General features: G+C 42.0%; 1 protein-coding gene across 2 annotated transcripts in view; it reads right to left on the reverse strand.

Annotated features, from left to right (window-relative positions):
• Nucleotides 1-4,925: 4,925 nt before the first annotated feature.
• Nucleotides 4,926-22,306, reverse strand: part of GPR1 (G protein-coupled receptor 1) — a 47,701-nt gene continuing 30,320 nt past the window's right edge. Inside the window, exons 1-2 of one of the 2 annotated variants that reach the window (XM_036254799.1) lie at nt 14,006-14,067; nt 4,990-6,085 (exon numbers count right to left, since the gene is read on the reverse strand). In XM_036254799.1, the coding sequence (XP_036110692.1) occupies nt 4,990-6,057 (1,068 nt within the window). In that variant the 5' untranslated portion in view covers nt 6,058-6,085; nt 14,006-14,067. Of the gene's footprint in view, nt 6,086-14,005; nt 14,068-22,306 lie in introns of those variants that run through there. The other variant, XM_036254800.1, reaches the window with a different exon arrangement.

Here is a 22,306-nt window from a genome sequence, read left to right on the forward strand (position 1 = left end):
GAAAATTTATTTAATTAAACATGTATGTACATTGATGATTGAAATCATCTTCACTAAGCAATTTAGTCCAACAGACCCAGTCTAAAATCACTGGAGAAATTTTCAGGTTGTCAGTATCATGAGGGCCAGTAGAGGGCAGCACTTCACTTTCTGAAGACTCAACATACTGTAGATTCTGGAAACCGGGCCATGGAAAGATGTAACTAGTGAATAGCAGCCAAAAGTCATTGACATATTAAAGGAATTGATACTAAATAGCTTGACCAAAACGTTTAGTTTTAACAAATACTAATGATAAAATTATTTTAAAAATTGGCTAAAAGTAAAAGGAGTTTAAAAATTTAGAGTGGTGAGTTCAAACCATAGCTGTCCTATAAATCATTTTTTATTTTTTAAATCCTCACCCGAGGATATTTTTCCATTTATCTTCAGACAGAGTGAGGAGAGAGAGAGAAAAAAACACCGATGTGAGAGAAATACATCAACTGGCTGTCTCCTGTAGGACCACAACCAGGGCTGAGGACCGAACCGTAACCGAGATATGTGCCCTTGACCAGAATCTTCTGTTCGAGGGCTGCCACTCTAACCGCTGAGCCAAACCAGCCAGGGCTGTCCTGTAAATCTTAAAAAGATAACTGATGAAATGTGACCAAAATCTTGACTCCACAGCCTTGAATAAAAAATATATTTAATAATATCTTTTAATTTCCTATTTTTTAAATAAAAAATATATTAACATAGTTCAAAATTAGGGGGTTATACAATGAAATCTCCCCTCTTCTGGGCCTCCTATTCACTTCTATAAAAGTAACCAAGATCAACAGGTTCTTAGGTCTTTCCAGAGCTAGTCTAAGCATACTCATTGGGACTAACTGCAGCATACAACACAAACTGTTCTGCACTTTTCATTTTGTCTATAGAAATAGATATCTTGGAGATCATCTGTATCTTAGATATTCCATATCAGTACATAAAAAGCTCCTCATTTTTTAAGTTACATAATCCATTGTTTCATATCTTATATAACCAGGCTATTTATTGGACTTTTAGATAGCTTTCAGTTTTTTGCTATTTATGAGCAATGCTCACATTTGCAAGTGAGCCAGGATACTGAATGAACTGTTTTGAACCCATAATTTCAGAGGGCCTAGGTGTATATATACAGATTTTTTTCCCCCGTTTCTGTCTTTGGAATGAATGACAGGAAAAATTAGAGGCCACCTCTTTTTACATGCCCCATGGGTGATTACAATAACTGAAATCTTGTTTATTTTTCATATTCAGCATCCCCAGCACAGGGCTGGGTACAGTGTGGGAAGGAATGTAAAATGATTCACCCAGTGTCACTTAGCTGCTATAAAAAAGAAAAAAGAAAAAGAAAAAAAAGAAAAACGAGTTGAAGAAAATTGCTATAGGGAGGTGGTTCAAACACACATAAAATTGTTTAAAAGTATAAAAGTCATTTTGTGATTAAGCAAGTAATCCAAAAGTTCAGAAGGTCAGGGAAGGCTAGAATTAAAGAAAAGGTTTTTAGAGAAATTGGGGCTTAAACTGGATAGACTTAGATCAGTTTGTTAAAAAAGAAAAAAGGTTCCAGGGAGAGAGAATGTTCCAGAGAGAGAGAGAGAGAGAGAGAGAGAGAGAATGTTCCAGGAGAGTGTGAAAGGCAGAATAATAAACCCAGGAATGAGAATAGACATTTGGGAGGCAATTCAACCAGTTTGGCTGCATTTTGCAGCATCTGGAATTAGAGTGGGGCCAAGTTGTAGAGGCATTTGAATTATAGGCTGGCTCATTCATGGGGAGCCTTGAAGGTTTCTAAGCCAGAGATTGACAACATAAAGCCAGAACTCAGATCTGGAGATGGTGTGGATGGAAGCAGGTAAATAAAAGGACTATTATAATCCTAACATAAATGGAAATGACTAAATGATGGCATATACACTCAATGAAATTTTTATCCTCACTGGAGGACATTTTTACATTTATCTTCAGATAGAAGAGGAGGGAGAGAAGGAAGCAGAGAGAGAGAAACAACGATGTCAGAGAGACACATCGAGTAGTTGCCACCCACACGACCCCAACTGGGGCCAGGGACAAACTGCAACCGAGGTACATGCCCTTAGTGGGAACCAAACCCAGGACTCTCCGGTCTGCAGGCCGACTCTCTAACCACTGAGCAATACCGGCCAGGGCCACTCAATGAAATATTTTATAAGCTTAATGGAATTACTTAAAAAATAATGGAGACTATAGCAACATTGAAAATGCTTGATTTTTCATTGATTGTTTTTTTTTATCCAAAGATAAGCCCATTTAATCTTGCATCCTACTGCTGGTCATTAGACCCCTGGTGAGCCTCACTAACCAGATTCCAACTGCCAGGGGAGGAGGCCTGGAGTCCTGAATCCTGGGTCTAAGCTCCAGTCCTACCTTACTCTTTGGATCTTCCCTCAAACTGAGAATAAAAAATTAACTCCTGTTTCTGCTGGGAAGTGCCTGTACTGCTTGCTTCTTTCTCCTAGTGAAGTCCTGTCAATATCCCCACTAGCAGCTAATTTAAAAGCTCGTTAAGCCCTGGCCGGTTTGGCTCAGCGGTTAAGAGCATTGACCTGCGGTCCAGAGAGACCTGGGTTCAGTTCCTGCTAAGGGCACGTACCTCGGTTGTAGTTTGTCCCCGGCCCTTTTATGTCGGTGTTTCTCTCTCTCCCACTCTCTCTTCCTCTCCCTCCCTTGCACTCTGTCTGAACAAAAAATGGAAAAATGTCCTCGGGTGTGGATAAAAAACAAAAATAAAAGCTCGTTAAACTGGAATTCTTAGCCTGGGGTCTAAAGCCTCCTTGATATTTAAAAGCATTTTTCTGTAGAAAGGACTTCTAACTTTCATTAGATTGTTAAATGAATTCAAAGTTCCTCTAAGACCTTTGTAGACCCTCCTTAGAGCATTTTTCTTTTTGGAAGCTCCAGTCCTCATATCAAACCTTGAAACATATTGAAATCCCATGTTAAAGTTTTTATATAATTATTATATACTTCATTTGATCAAGTGGCATAAAGGTATGTTTTATAGACATGTAATTAAGTATTCATTTTGTCTTTTCAAGTTTTCTTTTTGTATTCTAGAGCCAATAATAATTTTTAAGCTCTCAAATATTTTCATAGACCCTTGGAAAGTTCACAGGCCCTCAATATTGTGCCCATTGAACCTAATTCGATAAATGGCTTGTGGTTCCTAACTCACTAAAGTTAAAAGCACCTGAAGTTTAACTTCTAGAATACCACCTACTCCACTAACTTCCTTCCGCCCTTGGCTGCTTAATCCCCTTCCTGTTCCTCAGCCTCCCTCCTTCTCCCTCAGCCTTGAGAGTCTCCATTTGCTCAAAAAGGATGAGACTACGAAGTCCCCTTTGTTTTCCCTTGGATCCTCCAGCTTTTCCCCTGATCCTGGGAACTCAGAACCTGTCCCTCAAGGGGAACCCAGAGTGAAAAATCTCAAACCCTGGTGGTGAACGGGTCAAGGGTAAAGCTATAAAGGGGCCAGAAACTAGCAAAGAGGCCTTCCTCTCTTTGACCAAGAGTACACTGGAAATATACTGTCTGTGTTGGGCATAGCTTTCAGGAGACTAGAGGTGTCCACCTTGGTCTTGGAGCCCATAAACTGCATATAAGAAGTCTGGCTACTCTGAGGTGCGATGCTGGAACAACTGTGTGAAGAAGGAAGAGAATGGAGAGGAAGGCAGGAGAGGAGGAGAGTGGAGGGAAGGAGAAGGAGAGGAGTGGGGAGGGAAGAGGGGAGAGGAGAGCAGCTCAGCCAGTGCCCAGCTGTTGGGAACCTCATCCACTTGGGTTACCCCAGTCCAGCTGAGGCTCTCGACATGTGCAGCAGAGACGGACCTCCCTCTGTGCTTTGTCTGCATTCCTGACTCTATGAATTGTGAGATATAATAGTACTAAATTGTTCTTTTAAACAACTAGATTTGGGGGCAGTTTACAAAGCACATTAAATTACTATAACCAACTATTAGTTTAATTCATAAATGTACATACAAAGATTACATGAAATAAAGAAGTACACACATTGTATTTTAAGAATTTGTCTAATAGGTTACTTGTACAAAATTAAAGTGAGCTTAAGCTAACTTATTTATCATGTTTTTTAAAATAATTTTTCTTGATTAATTTTAGAGAGAGAGGGAGGGAGAGGGAGAGAGACAGAGACATCGATGAGAGGGAACATCAACTGGCCGCCTTCTGCACACACACACACACACACACACACACACACACACCCCACCACTGGGGATAGGGCCCACAACCTGGGAATCGCACTGGCGACCTCCCTGTGCATGGGTCAACACTCACCCACTGAGCCACATCAGCTGGGCTATTTTACCATTTTTAAATGAGTTAATCATATATTATTTTTTGTTTTTTTATTCCTCACCCGAGGGTATTTTTCCATCTATCATCAGATAGAATGGGGGGGGGGGGAGAGAGAGACATTGATGTGATGGAGCCACATTGACTGGTTGCCCCACACACGACCTGACCAGGGCCAGGGACGAACCACAACCGAGGTGCGTGCCCTTGACCAGAATCAAACCCACGACTCATTGGTCTGGGGACTAATCCTCTAACCGCTAAGCCATACTGGCCAGGGCTTAAATGAGTTAATCATATATTTAATAAGATTTAGGACTTAGAGAAAATTATAAAGATTTAAATAATAATAACTGATATTGCCTCAACAGTAGTGATTAATCCACTATGGTATAATTAACAAGAATGACACATAATTTAAGTTGCGGGGCGGGGGGGAATGAAGATCTTTCCTTAATTTTATATCCAAACAAAAATGGGATGCCAAAAAAATGACCCAAAACAACAAAAAGCTATGGTCAGCTCTGTATCTTGGAACCCAATACTCTGAAAACATCGGCCTGGGGACCCACACAAAAGCCTTGCTCTGATTTGTGGAAGAGTAGCATCTCACTGGGCTGTTTCCAGGAGACATGAGTTCTTGGTTTCAGAGTTCCTAAGCTGTTCGCCCACCATGCCAGAACAGCTGACTTCCCACAGCGTATACTTTAGTATCTCAGCAACCGATGAGCGAAAGTGCGCTTGGAACTTCTTACTAATTAGGACATAAAGGATGGGATTCAAGCAACTATTGAGGAATGCCAGAGCAGTGGAGAGGGGGATTCCAGCCCGCAGCACCTGGTGGAAATAGCTACTGTGGTGAATCATGAGCTCCCAAATGCTAAACAAGTGATAAGGAGTCCAGCAAATCAAAAAGGCCAGAACCACAGCAAGGATGGTCAAGGAATACCTATTAGACACCAGAATGCTTTGTTTCTTCACCTTTATGATGAGACACAAATAGCAAATGCTCATTGTTAGCAAAGGGGAGAGGTACCCAATAATAAATTTCACCCAGGTCAGAACATGGTGCCTCATCAAAGTGAGGTCAGGATCATGCTCGTGGAAATTTTGATAGCAAATGGTGCGGTTATTCAATTCCAGAGTGTCCCGGAAGTATAGGGAAGGACCACCTATTAGAGAAGCCAGAAGCCAAATGAGTACGATAACAATCTGGCAGTTCCTTAGCGTTCGGTGCCTATGGGCTATGACAGGGTGGATCAAGTGGACATAGCGGTCCAGGCTGATCACCATCAGGAAGAAAACACTGGCAAACATGTTCAACTGGGCAACAAAGGAATTGGCCTTGCACAGCCAGACGCCAAAGGGCCAGTGGAAATTCATGGCCACATAAGAGATATACAGGGGCAGGAAGAGAAGAAAAATGAAATCTGCAATGGCCAGATTGAGGAACCAGAGAGTGGTGACTGTCTTCTTCCACTTGAAACCCGTGAACCAAATGACAATGGCATTTCCTGGGATGCCCAGAACAAATGCTGAACAGTATAACCCCAAGGAGATCCAGTGAACCATTCCCAGGGGCGCTTCCCCTTCCAAATCAGACTCTGGGGAGTAATCATCCATGGGATAGGTGTAGTTCTCAAATTCTTCAAATAATGTTTCCTCTAGATCTTCCATGACCTTGAGAAGTAGAGAATGAGGAAATCTATAGAAGCAAATGTAAAACACAAAACAATTTTTAAAAGAACAGGAGATGTTCAGTGACTAGGAACAAAGGGATGAAAATATTTCATCTTATGAACTGGAAAGAACATATTTCTTAATAGTACTTGGGGTTATACTCTAGATGTCTGAGTCTTGATGGACCTCAGCTTCATACTGATTATTCTCAAAGCTCTGAAAGTTCATTTTTATAAAGTATTCAATAAGTGCTAAATTAAAATGATTAACCTTACAGGTGCAGTTCCTCTGTTCATCATGCTTGTGGGGCTGACATTCAAAAGGAATTTATTAGGTTCTTCCTAGGCATTATTTTATGGATGATGCAAAAAAAGAGACCAGATTAATATTTATGTGGTGATGACTTCAAAATCCCTAGTTGTTGCATGACTTCTTAAGCTCTAAACAGAGTTCTGACTGCTTCCTGGACCCATCCGCCTGGATGTCATAAGCACTGGAGATTTTTACCCACTATATTGCACCCATGGATGTTCTGATCTTATATTTATGAATGTGAACACGTTCATCAGTATTACATTAATATAGAAGGCTTTTTAAGCAAAAGGTATCTTTTGGAATAAACTTGACTCTGGCCATTTCATTTCTCCACTAATTGCCTATAGAGTACAATTAAGCTGTATTTAAATTTCTTTCTTTTTTTTTTTTTTTGGTTTGTGCCCCTAGAGCGAACCAAACCTGGGACTCTCTGGTCCGTAGGCTGATGCTCCAACTGCTGAGCCAGACCGGCCAGGGCTTAAATTTTTATTTTACGGAAATTCCTTTGTTTTGAATTAATTATTTTCTACATTTACAACTAAGATTTGATTTAGTAATTGGTTTTATTTTATTTTTGTCCATGTCAAATTTTACCTATTATAATTTTGCCCAAAGTAAGTCTTTTTTACTCCTACCAAGACCAGTTTTTCCGGGTTAAGACTTATATGTCAATACTTCACTCAAAACAAAGTTTACTGGGTTTCAATTTTAGTGTCATCAATTATATTTTGTGTTATTTCTATTAGTATTCAAAATCAAGTAGAAACATGATTAATAGTTGTATTAATTTCATGGAGCCACAATCATAATGGGGAAAAATGTAAGATTTGGGCTGATAGCAGGGTTAGAAATGAAGAGTGAAAACATCCTGTGTTGCTTGCTCACCAGCATCTCACACTCAATTGACTAACACTGAATTCATCATCCTACCAAAAATCATTTGAGGAATGTGGCAGGGCATAATTATAAAAAAACAAATGCAATTCATTAGTGTCTTCCCAAACCAACACCCACCCAATTTGTCTTTATTTTTTCAATATTCAGCTCAAATCCCATCTTTTCTTGGAAACATTTCTGATATTAGCTTCCCCCAGATAATTATAATAACAACCTTTATTATAAATAATAGTCGATGTTATTGATAATTTACTAGGTACCAGTCATATATGATCTAATTTGATCATCGAAAGAATCTTATAAAGTAGGTACTATTATGATTTGCATGTACAAGAAAGGATACTGAAGCTTGGAGAAGCTTAGTGACTTGCCCAGGATCATGCAACCTATAACTGGAGAGTTGTGATCTAAATTCAGATCTGTTGGACCCAGAGCCTGAGCTCTTAACTACGCGACATTCCCTTCTCTGTCATACACTCTTACCATATTTAATACACTATTCTATCACTAACTTATCTTTAATTTTTGCCCTACCACACTGTGAATGCCTTGAAAACAATGTCACCTTTGTACCACACAGTGCCTAGTAAAAGTCTTAACATATCACAGGTGCTTAACATGTGCTTAACACATAATTGGCTCTCCTAGGAATCCTGTTCAGAACCAATGTAATTTTAAAGCCTCAGGTGAGAATTTGTGACTTCACTCCTAAGTCAGTGTTGCTGCCAGAATCTCTGACATTGACCCACAGCTCCATCCCCAGGATCTTGGCTTGTTCCTTCATACCAACTTCTTTCCTTCACGTGTCCTACTCCAGGGAGCAAGAATTGGCTTCTTTCTTGCTGCCCTATTCGTTCAGGGCTGGGATCTTCCTCTGCTTCCTCTGCTCCTTCTGATGGCTAGCCCTCCTGGTGTTGAATCCTTTCCAGCTTAGTCTCCAAATCCCTGTCTTGTTTGTCTGCCTGTATACTAGGACACCCTTACCTTCTTGGTACCTATGACTTATATTTTTAGACTGTTAGCAATTCTGCAGCCAAGTGGCCCAGGAGATAGACCAAATCACCTTATCAAACCTTAAGCAGTGAGCAGAAGAAACCTCATTTTCCAGCATGGAAAAGCCCAGGAAAGACCCCTAATTGCACACAAACACTATCCTCACCAAAAGCCTGGAGCCTGGCCCTTACAGTGTCATTACTGACCCTGCTGAGCCCGATGATCACAGATCCTGATGAAGGACACTACCACCTCTCCTCCCAATTCTCTTGGGTGAGGGATCTATCTGAACAGAATCTCTTTAAACAGTAAACCATACCAGAGAGATTCCTGATCTTCTGGAAAGCAAATGAGTTGATTAGGTGCACAGACCAGTTCAGGCTTGGAGCGAGATCTTCAAGAGGAGCTGAATGCTGCCCAGCTGAATCGTTCTTGGGACATGTAAGCTAGGAATTCCCCTGTGACTTAGAGCAGGTATTTTTGTGTGGAGATGATAGTAAACGGTAGGGGTGAGATGCATAAAAGAGGGAAGTAAGGCAGAATTTAGCACCTGTTCTACCCAGTCCTTGGGGCAGACACAGTTGACCCTTGAGGGCATATTCTTGTTTAATTAGTGTACCTTGTTTGTATATTGTTTTACAGTTTACAGGCACCTCCAGATTTAATTAAGTTTCCAAACCTCATTTAAGCTTACTCAAATATCTAGAGACTCACCATATTAGCTTCCTAGGGCTGCTGCAACAAAGTACCCTACACTGGGGGCTTAAAATAACCAGAAATAGATTGTTTCAAAGTCTGGAGAAATTTGAAATCAAGGCTAGGCAGGGTTGTTTCCTTCCAAGGGCTGTGAGGAAGCGTCCCTTCCATGCCTCTTGCCTAGATTCTGGTGGTTTGCTGGCAAACTTTGGCACTCCAGATATGACATGCACCACTGTCATATCTGAGTTCATCTTCACATGGTATTCATCTTCCCTGTGTGCATAATCTGTCTTTGTCCAAATTTTCCCTATATATAGGGACACCAGTCATGTTACATTAGGACCCACCTACCTGACCTCATTTTAACTTGACCCCTGCAAAGACCTTATTTCCAAATAGGGTCACATTGTGAGGGACTGGGTTTAAGACTTCAACACATCGTTTGGGGGGACACATTTCAACCCATAACATTAACCCAGAGTTGGCCACCACCCTTCCTGAATCCTGGTCACTCATTCACTCAGCAAATATTTAGTAAGTGCCCATATTTCTCAGGCACTGTTCGAGCTGATTGGGATCCTTTACCAAATCAGATAACTGTATCTTCTCTTTTAGATTTTAGAATCTAGTGGGAGGAGATATATAGTTAAAAATCAACAATAAAAAAGACATATGGTAAAAAAATCACACGGATGCTAAAACGTGGTGAACGCTGTAGAAAATGGGGGGAAGAGAACAGGATAGCGGGAATGGGAGAGGTGGTTTTAACGTTCAATACAGTGGTTAGAGAAGGACTTGCTGAGAAGATGACAACGGCAAAGTTGTGAAGGAGGCGAGGGAGCCAGTCACATGGATCTTTTCAGGCAAGTTTCCAAGGAACAGGAAACAGCCAATGCATTTAAGGAACACCCTTTTTAACCATGGAGACTGAATGTGGGAGTTTTCACGATTGACTGTGGAGGGCTGGTTGGACTCCAGCTTTGTGAGAAAATGATGGGCAGATCTTGAGTTGTGAGGATACTGGACCTATACTGTGTTGGCAGAGTTAACATCCTCTGCCCTTTATTTCATCATTTAAATGTCCCCAGGTGCAGTAGGCCAGGTCAGGGAGACAATGGGATCTGGGTGAACCAAAGCGCAGTGGACTTACTTTCAGTGAACAGCAGCTACACAGTTCTTGCCAATTGTTTCCATGTGGGAAATGAGCACTTAGTGTTGCCAGAGTTTTTGAAGAATGCCTGGATATTTATATTTTTAATGTGAAAAGTTTCCAAATACTAAATTACTGTTTTAAGCAAAATAGCCCTGGGCCATATTCTGCCCAGCTGCAAGTTTGTGACCCTTGGGGCCTGCGAATTCTTAAAAAACTTGAGCTTTTCAATAGTAAAAGGTGAAACTTACGTTTAAATAGAAATAGCCCTGGTTGGGTAGCTCAGTTGGTTAGAGCATTGTCCTGATACACTAAGGTAGCAGTTTGGTCCCCAGTCAGGGCACATACAAGAATCAACCAATGAATGCATCAATAAGTGGGACCATGAATCAATCAATCTCTCTTCCCCTTCCCCCTCTAAAATCAATAAAAATATCTCAGGTAAGGATTGGAAAAAACTGCACATATATGAGAGTGCAAATGAAGTGTGTGAAAATGCAATCTCAAAATACTATCTGCAACCTCAAAGTTAAAATGTGGTCTACAGCCCTGGCCGGTTTGGCTCAGCGGATGGAGTGCCAGCCTGCGGACCAGTGAGTCCTGGGTTTGCTTTCAGCTAGGGGCACATACCAAAAAAAAAAAACGTGGTCTATAAAGAAAGCTCACTACCTTGTGCATTTCTGCCAATTTAAATTTAAGGGCCTAAACTTAAAGAGTGTGTTTTGAAATATTTAAAAACTGATATTCTGCTGTATCATCAATCATGTTGTGTTATACTTAATCTGTTCTTTCTTCGTGAGATAAGAGAGGAAGGACAAAAGAGGCCCAGAAAGAAGAGATAGGGAAATATGTCCTCGGTTTGACCACGTGGCGGCTACAAACGTGGAGAAGTGACGGGGGCTGGAAGCGCAGATGCAGGTGAACCTGGAGGGATTTCTGGGCAATGGAAAGGAGCCTTGTTGGGCAGTAACTGGAAATGAAGATGGACAGCAGGCAAGATTCGGTCTTTCAGTCCAGGTTTGAAGGAAACATTTGTTAAACAGGAAGGCGGTGGCTGGCAGTGAGGAGCACAGTCACAATGCCAGAATGCAGCTCTTAGACTTGACGGAAAAGAGGAAATAGCTACTGTGTTTGTCTTAAACCATATGTGCTACTGAAAGGCAAATAGATATTTCGGACAGAAATAAAGACTAATAAGATCTCCGTGATCATAAAAATCTTTTGAGCGGCCACTTAAGTAAGTCACAGGCTGCATTGTGGACACGAATATATGCAGATCCACCCAAGCCCGTTAGGAATGTGAGAGAAATGCTTGGAGTGGAGCAAAGTTCAGAGAAGCGTCCCTGAAGTCTCTGGTTTGTCTTCCGAAGCATGTGAAGAGGCATATTCACTGCAGGGAATTAGCTCGAGAAGCACCCACGTTATCACTTCTGGGTAACATTTACCCAGATGCTCAAGTGGCAGATGTCTAGCTCTGGAGCACAGAACTGTTTATTGAATTAAACAAATTGGTTTCTGATCCATTCTGATTTAATAGATGGTAAAGCTGAAACTCTTTTCTGAGTAAATTGATTTCAGTGCAAGAGTTCTGGCAGAAAGTGCATGAATGGTCTATGAAATCCAGATGACTTGGGGAAAGGACATCTGGTGGAAATGTGCATTCACTAAACTTTTCAGTGTGGCTTTAAACAAGGCTTGGCTATTATAGAGGGAAGCATTTTGTTTATCTACCTTGACAAGCACAAAGATGCCTTCTGGCAGAACATTTGGTGAATATAGAGAGGTCTGGTTTAGTTTCATAATGTTGAGTCAGATAGGTTTGACTGTGTAGGGTTCCCCAGGCACTGTGGTAAAAAAGAACTCAAGAGCTGAATGTGTCTCCTATGAAAATATAAGAGCCCTTAAGGGAACATGTATTTCGCTTCTGATTGATGACAGGAATGAGTTGAATGAATCAGTGGACATGAGAGAGAAAATCTCTGGTGAAAACCACAGATCCATGACCCAGCACGCATATGTGGAAAGCAAACTTAATTTTTCAAGGACTATCTTTTTAGGGAAGAGAGATTTTTTAAACAGCACATGCATATATGTGTGTGTGGGAGGGTAAGGGTTATTTGGGGGCATTGTTCAGTATTGTCCACTAACTATCAAGTATAAACTGTATACCACACCCCAGATTGTACTCAAGATGTTTGGCACCCGTAGAATTTTTTGCTGCCCTTTGGGTGAACAATCTCTGCTTGGAAAGTGTTGAGGCATAGCAGTGTTTTATAAAGTTGCCCTATTTACTGACCCGAGCGAAACAAAAGAAGTTTAAATGGAAACTGAAGGTTGGGTGTGATACTGACAGCTACTGCTGGTTGGTAAGAGGTAGAGAACAGTGATTGTAGATTGCACCTAACCCTGGGCATAGCCTATCCTTTAATAGAGAAGTATCTTTTTAAAATCCTCACCCAAGGATATTTTTTCCATTGATTTTTTTTTTTTAGAGAGAGTGAAAGGAATGAGGCAATGAGGGGAGGGGCGGAGAGAGAGAGAGAAAAACATTGATGTGAATGTGAGAGAGACACATCAACAGGTTGCCTTCCTCACACACCCAACTGGGCAGAAGATTGAACGAAACCCAGGTATGTACCCTTGACCAGGAATCAAACCCACAACCCTTTGGTTTGTGGGCCAATGCTCCAACCACTGAGTGACACTGGCCAGGGTGAGAAGTATCTTGCCTATCTGTAGTTTCCATGTCATTTATCGCTTAATGCCAGACATTAAAACAAAGGACAACATTCCTTGGCATATTAGGAAGAATGGAAATTTTTTTGGTTTGGCTGGAAAAGAGACAACGAAAAAGGGGAGTGTTCTGGTAATAAAATCCTTTGAATGTCATGCTTAAGCATTTGGATTTTACTCCATTGCCAGTTGGGAGCAAATAAAAAGATTTGTAGGAGGAAGTGATATCACCGAATCTTTGTTTTTGTAAATATCATCTGGTAGTAGTTTGGGAGAATGTTGTCACAATTGAAGTCAAAGATGGAAGAGCCCTACGCAGTGAGACTGAGAATGGAGATGTGGGAGACGTTCGTTTAGGAAATGAGTAGAATTTTTCAGGAAGCTTAGCCAAACTGAGTATATCCTTTATAATAATTTCTTTCAAAAAATGTGTTTTTCCTTTATTGATTTTTTTAAAGAGAGAGGAAGGGAGAAGGAGAAAGAGATAGAAACATCGAGGAGAGAGAACATCAACTGGCTGCCTCCTGCACACCCCCCACTGAGGACCTGGGCATGTGTTCTGACTGGGAATTGAACTGGCCACCTCTTGGTGCATGGGTCGGTGCTCAACCAGTGAGCCATACCTGCCGGATCACAATAACTTCTTCAGTGAGTTGATTGAAAATCAACCTCAGGTAGAAAAGCTAAATAATATTGGGCATACAAAGGTTTTATTCACTTTTAAAGGCAGTGAGGCTGGGAGTGAGAATTTTTCCTTTATGAAAAAAAACAAAAGAGAAACAACTGCGTCAAGTGGAAATGGAATGATACCTATTTTCACTCTGCTGGGATCAAGGTCTCTTCATAAAAGGCCCTTGCAGGCTGACCTGCATGTCTTTTTTTTTTTTTTTTTTTAATGTTTTTTATTTGTTTTTAGAGAGTGAGGAAGGGAGAGAAAGAGGTAGAAACAATGATTGGCTCCCTCCTGCACGCCCCCTACTGGGGATCTAGCCTGAAACCCAGGCACGTGCCCTGGGGAATTGAACTGGGACCTCTCAGTCCATGGGACGATGCTCAATCCACTGAGCCACACTGGCCGGCTGACCTGCGTGTCTTACCCCCACACTTCACGTAAACAGTTCAAGAAGACACAGCACATATTTGAAGACACTCACATACCGGTTGTTCTAATGGTCCAGCGAGAAGTTAGTGTCCCCACTTGTACAGTCAGTATGACTCTGTTGGTTGCTGCAAGAAAACAGAGTGAATGATTAACGTTGGGTCAGGGAGAAACTTTTAGGCTTAATTTCGTTTCAAGACTGTAAAATAATAAACACAGATGTCATTTAAATATCAGGCAATAAAGTGGTTTATGGGCTCTGGAATCAGAATGCCTGCCTTCAAATCCTAGTCTCCTCCTCTTCTTGGCTGTGGAATCTTAGACAAATCATCTACTACCTCAAAATCTCAGCTTCCTCCTTACTTGTAAAATGGGAATAGTAATAGTACTGAGTCATAGACGATCACATAAGGATATTCTCAAAAAGTGGTCAGATCAGTACCTGGCAAATAAAGCATGCTCAATAATTGCAGCTCATAGCCCTGGCCAGTGTTGGAGAATCAACCCACACAACAACAGGTGGAGGGTTTGATTCCTGGTCAGAGCACATACCCAGGTCAATTACCGGTCAGGGTACGTGTGGGAGACAGCCAACTGCGGTTTCTCTCTCACTCTCTTTTTCTCCCTTCCTCTCTCTAAAATCAATTTTTAAAAAATCACCCTGGCCAGTTTGGCACAGTGATTAGAGCATCAGCCCTCAGATTGAAGGGTGTCAGGTTTGGTTCCTGGCCAAGGACATGTACATGGGTTGCAGGTTCAACCCCTGGCCCCAGTTGGGGTTGTGCAGGAGCCAACTAGTTTATGTGTCTCTCTCACATCGATATCTCTCTCTCTCTCTTCGTCCCTCTCTTCCACTCTAGTTAAAAATATCAATGGAAAAATATCCTCGGGTGAGGATTAACCTAAATAAATAAATAAATAAATAAATAAATAAATAAATAAATAAATAAAATCCATAATTGCAGCTATTGTTATAACCAGTTTAAGTTCAAAGCAGTAAACAACAGAGGGGAAGTTAAAAGAATGGGACTTCTTTGTGTTACTTCATGAGAACTTCATGAGAAGTTTTAAGTAGAGATTTTAAAACTTGTTTTGTTTTGTAGACTTCATATTTCTAAAAAGATTGAATCTGTATGAAGTTCACACATTGTTATATGCCTGCCTTCTGAAGGTGTTTGAGTTGGGGGACCCCTGTGTCCAGCCCCCAAATGCCATTATTATGCATATCTTGCCAAGACTGGTGAGAAAATAGCATTATATTTCTCTTATTTCTCTCTTTTAAAAGAGCTATTTATTGATCTTTAATAAAAGATCCAGTAGTTCAGTTGGTTGGAGCGTCATTCCAATTAGGCCAAGGTTGAGGGTTCCATCCTAGGTCAGGGCACATACAAAAATCAACCAATGAATAAATAAATAAGTGGAATGAGAAATCAATGTCTCTCTCTCTCTCTCTCTCTCTCTCTCTCAAATCAATCAATAAATAAAAAGGCAATCCCATCTTTAAAAAATAAATAAATAAAAAATATAGTCTAGGTCAATATCTCCCTCCTCTCCAAATATTATCTAGAGTCTGGGGAAGAATCACCACCATTGATGATATGTTTCAAAGCCTTGGTAATCCCAGCAAGAAAACCCTAAATCAGTATTTTCTTGAAACAGGATTTCTATATGTGTAATTTTTTAGCAGGAAGAATGTGGACACTGAATGTGAAAACCTTGATGACACGGTACTTCTATAACTTTATTTTTGTAGCACACGACTAGATAGCTACTGGATATCTGAATTGTGCCAATTTATATTTAGGATTTTTTCATTCATATAAACAGTCAAAATTAAAGCTTTAATCCTTTTTAATGTCTTCTGGGCAGTGTTATGTCTCCTGAAGAACTGATTTTGGAAGCAGCAGTCACAACAGGATACTTAACAATTTACAAAACATCTCATACATAGATACCACCCATGGTTTAAAAAACTTTTCAGCCCTGGCCGGTTTGGCTCAGCGGTTAGAGCGTCGTCCTGCGGTCCGGAGAGACCCGGGTTCGGTTCCCGCTAAGGGCATGTACCTCGGTTGCAGTTTGTCCCCAGTCCTGGTTGGTCGTGCGGGTGGCAGCCACTCGATGTGTCCCTTTCACATCGATGTTTCTCTCTCTCTCTCTCCCTCCTGCTCTATCTGAACAAAGAATAAAAAAGTGTCCTTGGATGAGGATAAAAAAAAAAAAAAAAACTTTTCAAAGGTTGACCATGACTATGTTTATGTTAGTCTAGAATCTTTAACCATGACCTGAAATCTCTGCAGACAGAGATACACTTCAGAAAAGTCAGGGGCACACAGTGGAAGTTTGTGCCGCTACCAAGATACACCTCCGTTTTCTATTTCATCATCACTTGGCATTAAAGATATTTTGGTTCTCAATCACACATCTTCGGTGACAATTACAGAAGTCTCAGGGCAAGATATTCCCTTTCTTGAAGAAAGAGCAGGCTCTTCGAGACTTCCGGTCAAGATGGCGGGTAGGTAAACGCGGTATCGCGTCCTCCCACAACCACGTCAAAATTACAACTAAACTAAAGCACAACCATCCTTCAGAACCGCCTGAAATCAAGCTGAATGGAAGTCCTACAACTACGACATTAAAGCAGAAGCCACATCCAGACTGGTAGGAGGGTGGAGGCGGAGGGGCTGGTCCCACACCCACGTGTGGCGGATACAAATCAGGAGGACACCTCGGCTGGGAAGGTCCTTCCTGAGGACTGAGGGGTCCCCGTCCCACACCAGGCGCCCCGCTCAGGGTTCCAGTGCCAGGAAGAGAATCCCCATCACTTCTGCCTGGTAAAACCAGTGAGAACTGAGCTGAGGCTGCTGGAGCCCCCTGCCCCAGCTCTTCTTAAAGGGCCCGCGCACAGACTTGCTTGGAATTGCTCCCTCTAAGCTCAGAGGGAAGGCAGCTTGAAAGGCACCAGAGACATATAGGGAAGAACTGAGCTGTTTGGCCTTGGGAGGAGGGCTGGAAAGGCAGCTTTCTCCTGGACAGACGTGCTGGCTGAAGCCTTTGTTCCTTTGGTGAGCCCTTCCCCCACAAGGCTGGCGCCATATCTGGGACTCCAGCAACCTGGCTCTCACTATTTGCCCCACCCTGGTAATTCCCTGAGGCCCCGCCCAACCCAACTTTTGGGCCCACCCAAGCTGTGTCCAAAGGCTTTACCGTAGGACTGGCCTGTCTTGGATCCTGCTTCAGATTTTCCTAAAATCTCTCAAACAAGCAGCATCTGGGCTCAGCAAGCCTCACACCACTCATTAAGTGGCCCCAGGCCTGGCACTAGAAGCAGCCAGCCTTGGTTCACAACTTAGCTTTTCCTGGGCACCTCCAAGCCCAGCACAAGAAGCAGCCATTGGCAGATCACTTTGTAGCTTATGCCTGGTGGCCCCAGATAGAACACAGGCAATGGCTGACCTTGCCCCAGAGCCAGCACACCCAGTGGACAGCTTCAGACCACATCGAAACACCACCACCCAACCACCTCCACAAGTGACACACTCAATGAGTAGACTCAGTAGGTACCAGAGCCTTGATGAAGTAAGTCTTGCTCTGTGAGGTGGGTCCCTACATAGCTGATCCTCCAAGGGAGTCAGAGGCCAGTGGTCAGTGGGCACAGCCAGTCCTTGCAGCTGATCAGCCTGAGTAAATTCCTCCCATTGACATGCCAACAGCAATCAAGACTCAATTACAACACAATGGTGGTATACAGTCCACAGTAGGGGTGCACCAAAAGGACCCACCTGGGTGATCAGGGAGGCTGTGCCACTAGACCCTACAGGACAGCTACAGCAATAGGCCACCCTACAAAGCCTAGGAGACATAGCAATTCTACCTAATACATAGAAACAAACACAGGGAAGCAGCCAAAATTTGTAGACAAAGAAACATATCCCAAATAAAAGAAAAGAACTAAACAAAATGGAGATAAGCAATCAGTCAGATACAGAGTCAAAACACTAGTTATAAGGATGCTCAAGGAACTTAGCCAGACATTCAAGGAACTTAGTGAGACCTTCAAGGAACTTAAGAAGAACTCCAAGGAACTTAGAACATCAACAACAGAAAAAAGAACCAGTCAGAAATAAAGGATGCACTAACTGAAATAAAAAATAATTTACAAGGATTCCATGGTAGAATAGATAGAGCCAAGAAGCAAACCATCGATTTGGAATATAAGGAAGCAAAAAACACCCAATCAGAACAGCAAAAATAAAAAAGAATCCAAAAAAATGAGGATAGTGTAAGGAGCCTCTGGGACAGCTTCAAGCGTGCCAAAATTTACATCATAGGGGTGCCAGAAGGAGAAGAGAGAAAGCAAGACATTGAAAACTTATTTGAAAAAACTAATGACAGAAAACTTCCCTAACTTGGTGAAGGAAACAGATATACAAGTCCAGGAAGCACAGAGAATCCCAAACAAGATTAACCCAAAGAGGCCCACACCAAGACACATCATCATCGAAATGCCAAAGGTTTAAGACAAAGAGAGAATCTTAAAAGCAGCAAGAGAAAAGCAGTTTGTTACCTACAAAAGAGCCCCATAAGACTGTCAGCTGATTTCTCAAAAGAAACTTTGCAGGCCAGAAAGGAGTGGCAAGAGATATTCAAGATGATGAAAAGCAACGACCTACAACCAAGATTACTCTATCCTGCAAAGAAGATTACTCTATCCTGCAAAGCTATCATTTAGAATCGATGGACATACCAAGAGTTTCCCAGACAAGAAAAAGCTAAAGGAGTTCATCACCACCAAAACTGTATTATATGAAATGTTGAAGGGTCTTCTTGAAGAAGAAGAACAAAAATAAGAACAATAAAATGGCAATTATTACATATCTATCAATAATTGAATCTAAAAACAAAATGAGCAAGCAGAACAGAAACAGACTCACAGATACAGAGAACTTTTTGTTGCTTGCCAGAGGGTGGGGACTGGGGAGAATGGGTGAAAAAGATGAAGGAATTAAGAAATACGCCCTGGCCGGTTTGGCTCAGCGGTTAAAGCGTCGACCTGCGGTCCTGAGAGACCCAGGTTCGGTTCCCGCTAAGGGCATGTACCTCAGTTGCAGTTTGTCCCCGGCTCTGGTCAGTCGTGCGGGTGGCAGCCACTTGATTTGTTCCTTTCACATCAATGTTTGTCTCTCTCTCTCTCTGGTCCTCTCTCTCCCTCCCACTCTACCTGAACAAAAAAAAAAGGAAAAATGTCCTCGGGTGAGGATTGATTGATTAAATAAAGAAAGAAAGAAAGAAAGAAATACAAATTGGTTGTTAGACTGATGAACCTCAAAGGGAAGAGGGGAATAGGGTGGGATGAGATAAACCAAAGAACTTCTATGCATATTTGCATAACCAATGGACACTGACAATAGTGTGGGGAAGGCAGGAGGGGGGTGGGATTGAAGAGGAGGGGGTCAATGGGGAAAAAATGCGGGGACATCTGTAATACATTCAACAATAAAGCTAAGTTAAAAAAAGAGAGAGAGAGAAGGCTCTTCTAAAGGAGAAGGAACAATAGTCAAACAACTCACAGAACATGCTGAAGTTGTAACCACTTCACAACAGTACTGTTCATCATGCAGAGAGGTAGTAAGTCAACTTGGTGAGGGGGTGGATGGGAAACTTGTTTGGATAACAACAGTAATGTTTTTTCAACATGGCAGCAAAAAAAAAAAGAGTGGAGGGAGGAGGGAAAAGCAACATTTCTAGAACTTCCTCCCATTCATACAAGATTTTGCCTGAAAATATTTTTGTACTTTTCTTCACCTAGGAGGAGACAGGAGAGAGTATAGGATGAAATGTAGTAGTAGAAAATAAAGTTAAACCAAGGTGAAAGACTTGCTCATTGATCAAAAGCAAACCATTGGGTCCCAGAATTATTACTGTGGTGGTTTAGAAGACATTCATCATGAACACTTTTAGTTATTTTATGGTAATGAAAACAAAGCTAGCAACCTCAGCCCTCCACTTTGTCGTGGTCACTCTGTGTTAGGACTAGCTTGCTGAGGTCTGCAAAACAGATTTTGAGAAGACCACTGGCAAACTAAAGCTGTGTCAAAGATAGGAGTCAGGAGACAGACAGGATTTAAGATGGTGTCTGTTGGAATGGTTGAAGGAACCAGGGAAAAGGAAGACTTAAGGAGTCTGATATTCATCTTGAGATACTGGAAGATATTTATTCTGTATGTTTCCTATGATGGAGCTAGAGCTGATGTTGGCGTGATAGCCAGAAAATTTTTGGCTTATTAGAAGCAAGAACTTACAGTTGTTCAAGTTGGAGAAAAATAAAAATCTACAAAACAGAAAACCAAACAGACAGACAGATTGCAGTGCGTGGGCACTAAGTGGGTTTAGGCACAACCTGACTGGTTGCTGGGCGGGGATGCTCCAGGAGGCACTGATGCATGTGTAGGGGATCTTTACCATCACCCTTTAAGGGCAAGAATCTATGATGATGTATATTATTTTTGAGTCCTTATTGCCTAGTGATCAGAAAACTGAAGATGAGGAAAATTCAAGAACTTGCAAGAGTCTTGTAATTGGCAAGTTGGCATGGTTAGAATTCTTATCCAAATTTGTAAACACCCAAGTTCTTAAGCTTTAAGCACCTGAAGCACAGGAATCCTTTCTCAATCAAGTGTGTTTAAAGCAGTAGAGATTCTGAAAATGACGCTGAATTTAGAGAATAATTCTGTGTTGTTGTTGTGGTTTTTTTTTTCTAGAGCTGTACTGGTGGCTGAATGAAGAAAACAAAACAAGCAAAAGACAATGAAGCCCTCTTCCCTGCAAATGAAATGAGGATGACTAGACAGGAGGTAGCTGAGAATCATCTAAGAACAAGAAAGCTGCCCTGGCCAGTTTTGCTCAGTGGTTAGAGTGTCAGCCTGCAGTCTGGAGACACCCGGGTTCGGTTTGGTTCTTACAAGGGGCACATACCTCAGTTGCAGTTTGTCCCCGTCCCTGGTTGGGTCATGTGGGTGGCAACCACTCGATGTGTCCCTTTCACGTCAATGTTTCTCTCTCTCTCTCTCTCTCTCTCTCTCTCTCTTTCTCCCCCTCTCTCTCCCACCCACTCTATCTGAACAAAAAATAGAAAAATGTCCTCAGGTGAGGATAAAAAAAAAAAAAAAAGAAAGCTACTTTGGTTCTTTCTCCGATTCTTCCTCACCAGTCCCCACCTCCAGGCTCAGTGGAGCTAGTTTAGGAGAACAGATTTCGGTTTAGTGCATTTGTCACAGCTGCAGATTAGCAATGCGTCAGGGGCCCACATTTACCCAGAATCTATGGTGTACCTGGGGCGGGTTCTGACTCTGCTGTTAAAGTCACTGCAAAATGTGGAAAAGTGAAGAACCAAATCGCCAAACAAGGAACCTAAACAAACTTCCATCTAGCCCACAACAGCTGCATTCGGAGGGCATTCAGATACGTGCATATTCCTTACTGCTCCATAGCAATCTAAGCCCCCAGTACCCCCCACAGGTGGTCTCTCGGTGAACTGGACCACCTGTGAACCTAGGCCTGCATTTGCCCAAGAACCTCTCCTTTCCTCCTGGAACCCACTGTGAGTTCTTCTTGGCCTTCGAAGGGCAAGGGTACTTTCAAATGGTGCATATCCAGATCCTAGCATAACACTTCAGGCACAGGACATGGATGAGAGTGAAAAAAATTTAAAAATGGAAGAAAACTTTTAACCCAGTTTCTCGTTTCAGTCAAAGCCCTCCAACCAAACCCTTCTGTGAGGCTCTCAGGACCCCATTTTGTCCTCTACGGGACTAGGGTCCTTATGGGAACAGTGTCTTTAGAAGTTGGCATGACCCATGGTCACATCTTGAGTTGCTCTTCAGTCTCAGTTTCTTATTAAAACAAATGAGCCCTGGCTGGGTAGTTCAGTTGGTTAGAGCATCGTCCCAATGCACTAAGGTTGTGGGTTTGATCCCAGGTCAAGGCACATACAGGAGGCAACCAATGAATCATGAATGGATGGAACAACAACTCAGTGTTTCTGCCTCTCTCTCTCCCCTCTCCCTGTGAAATCAATCAATCAATATTTCAAACAAAACAAAATGAACTATTTTATTTTAGTACACTACTGTGGGTAGTTTGTGATCCATCTTTGAACATCTGAACTCCTCCCTCCACACATTCAGGGATTCCTCTACAATTCTCCCAGTCATGGGAATATTTTCTTGCTTGTTTCCCCCTTGCTCCACCCAAAAGTTCAGACATAGGAGCAAGATTAGGGTGAGGTAAGTGAGGTTCGGGCATGCAAATACAGGGTCAGATCCTGACTTCAGGTAAGATTTTGATCTATTGTTCAGCATGGA

The sequence above is a fragment of the Molossus molossus genome, unplaced genomic scaffold (assembly GCF_014108415.1).
Source record: "Molossus molossus isolate mMolMol1 unplaced genomic scaffold, mMolMol1.p scaffold_m16_p_11, whole genome shotgun sequence".
Lineage (NCBI taxonomy): Eukaryota > Metazoa > Chordata > Mammalia > Chiroptera > Molossidae > Molossus > Molossus molossus.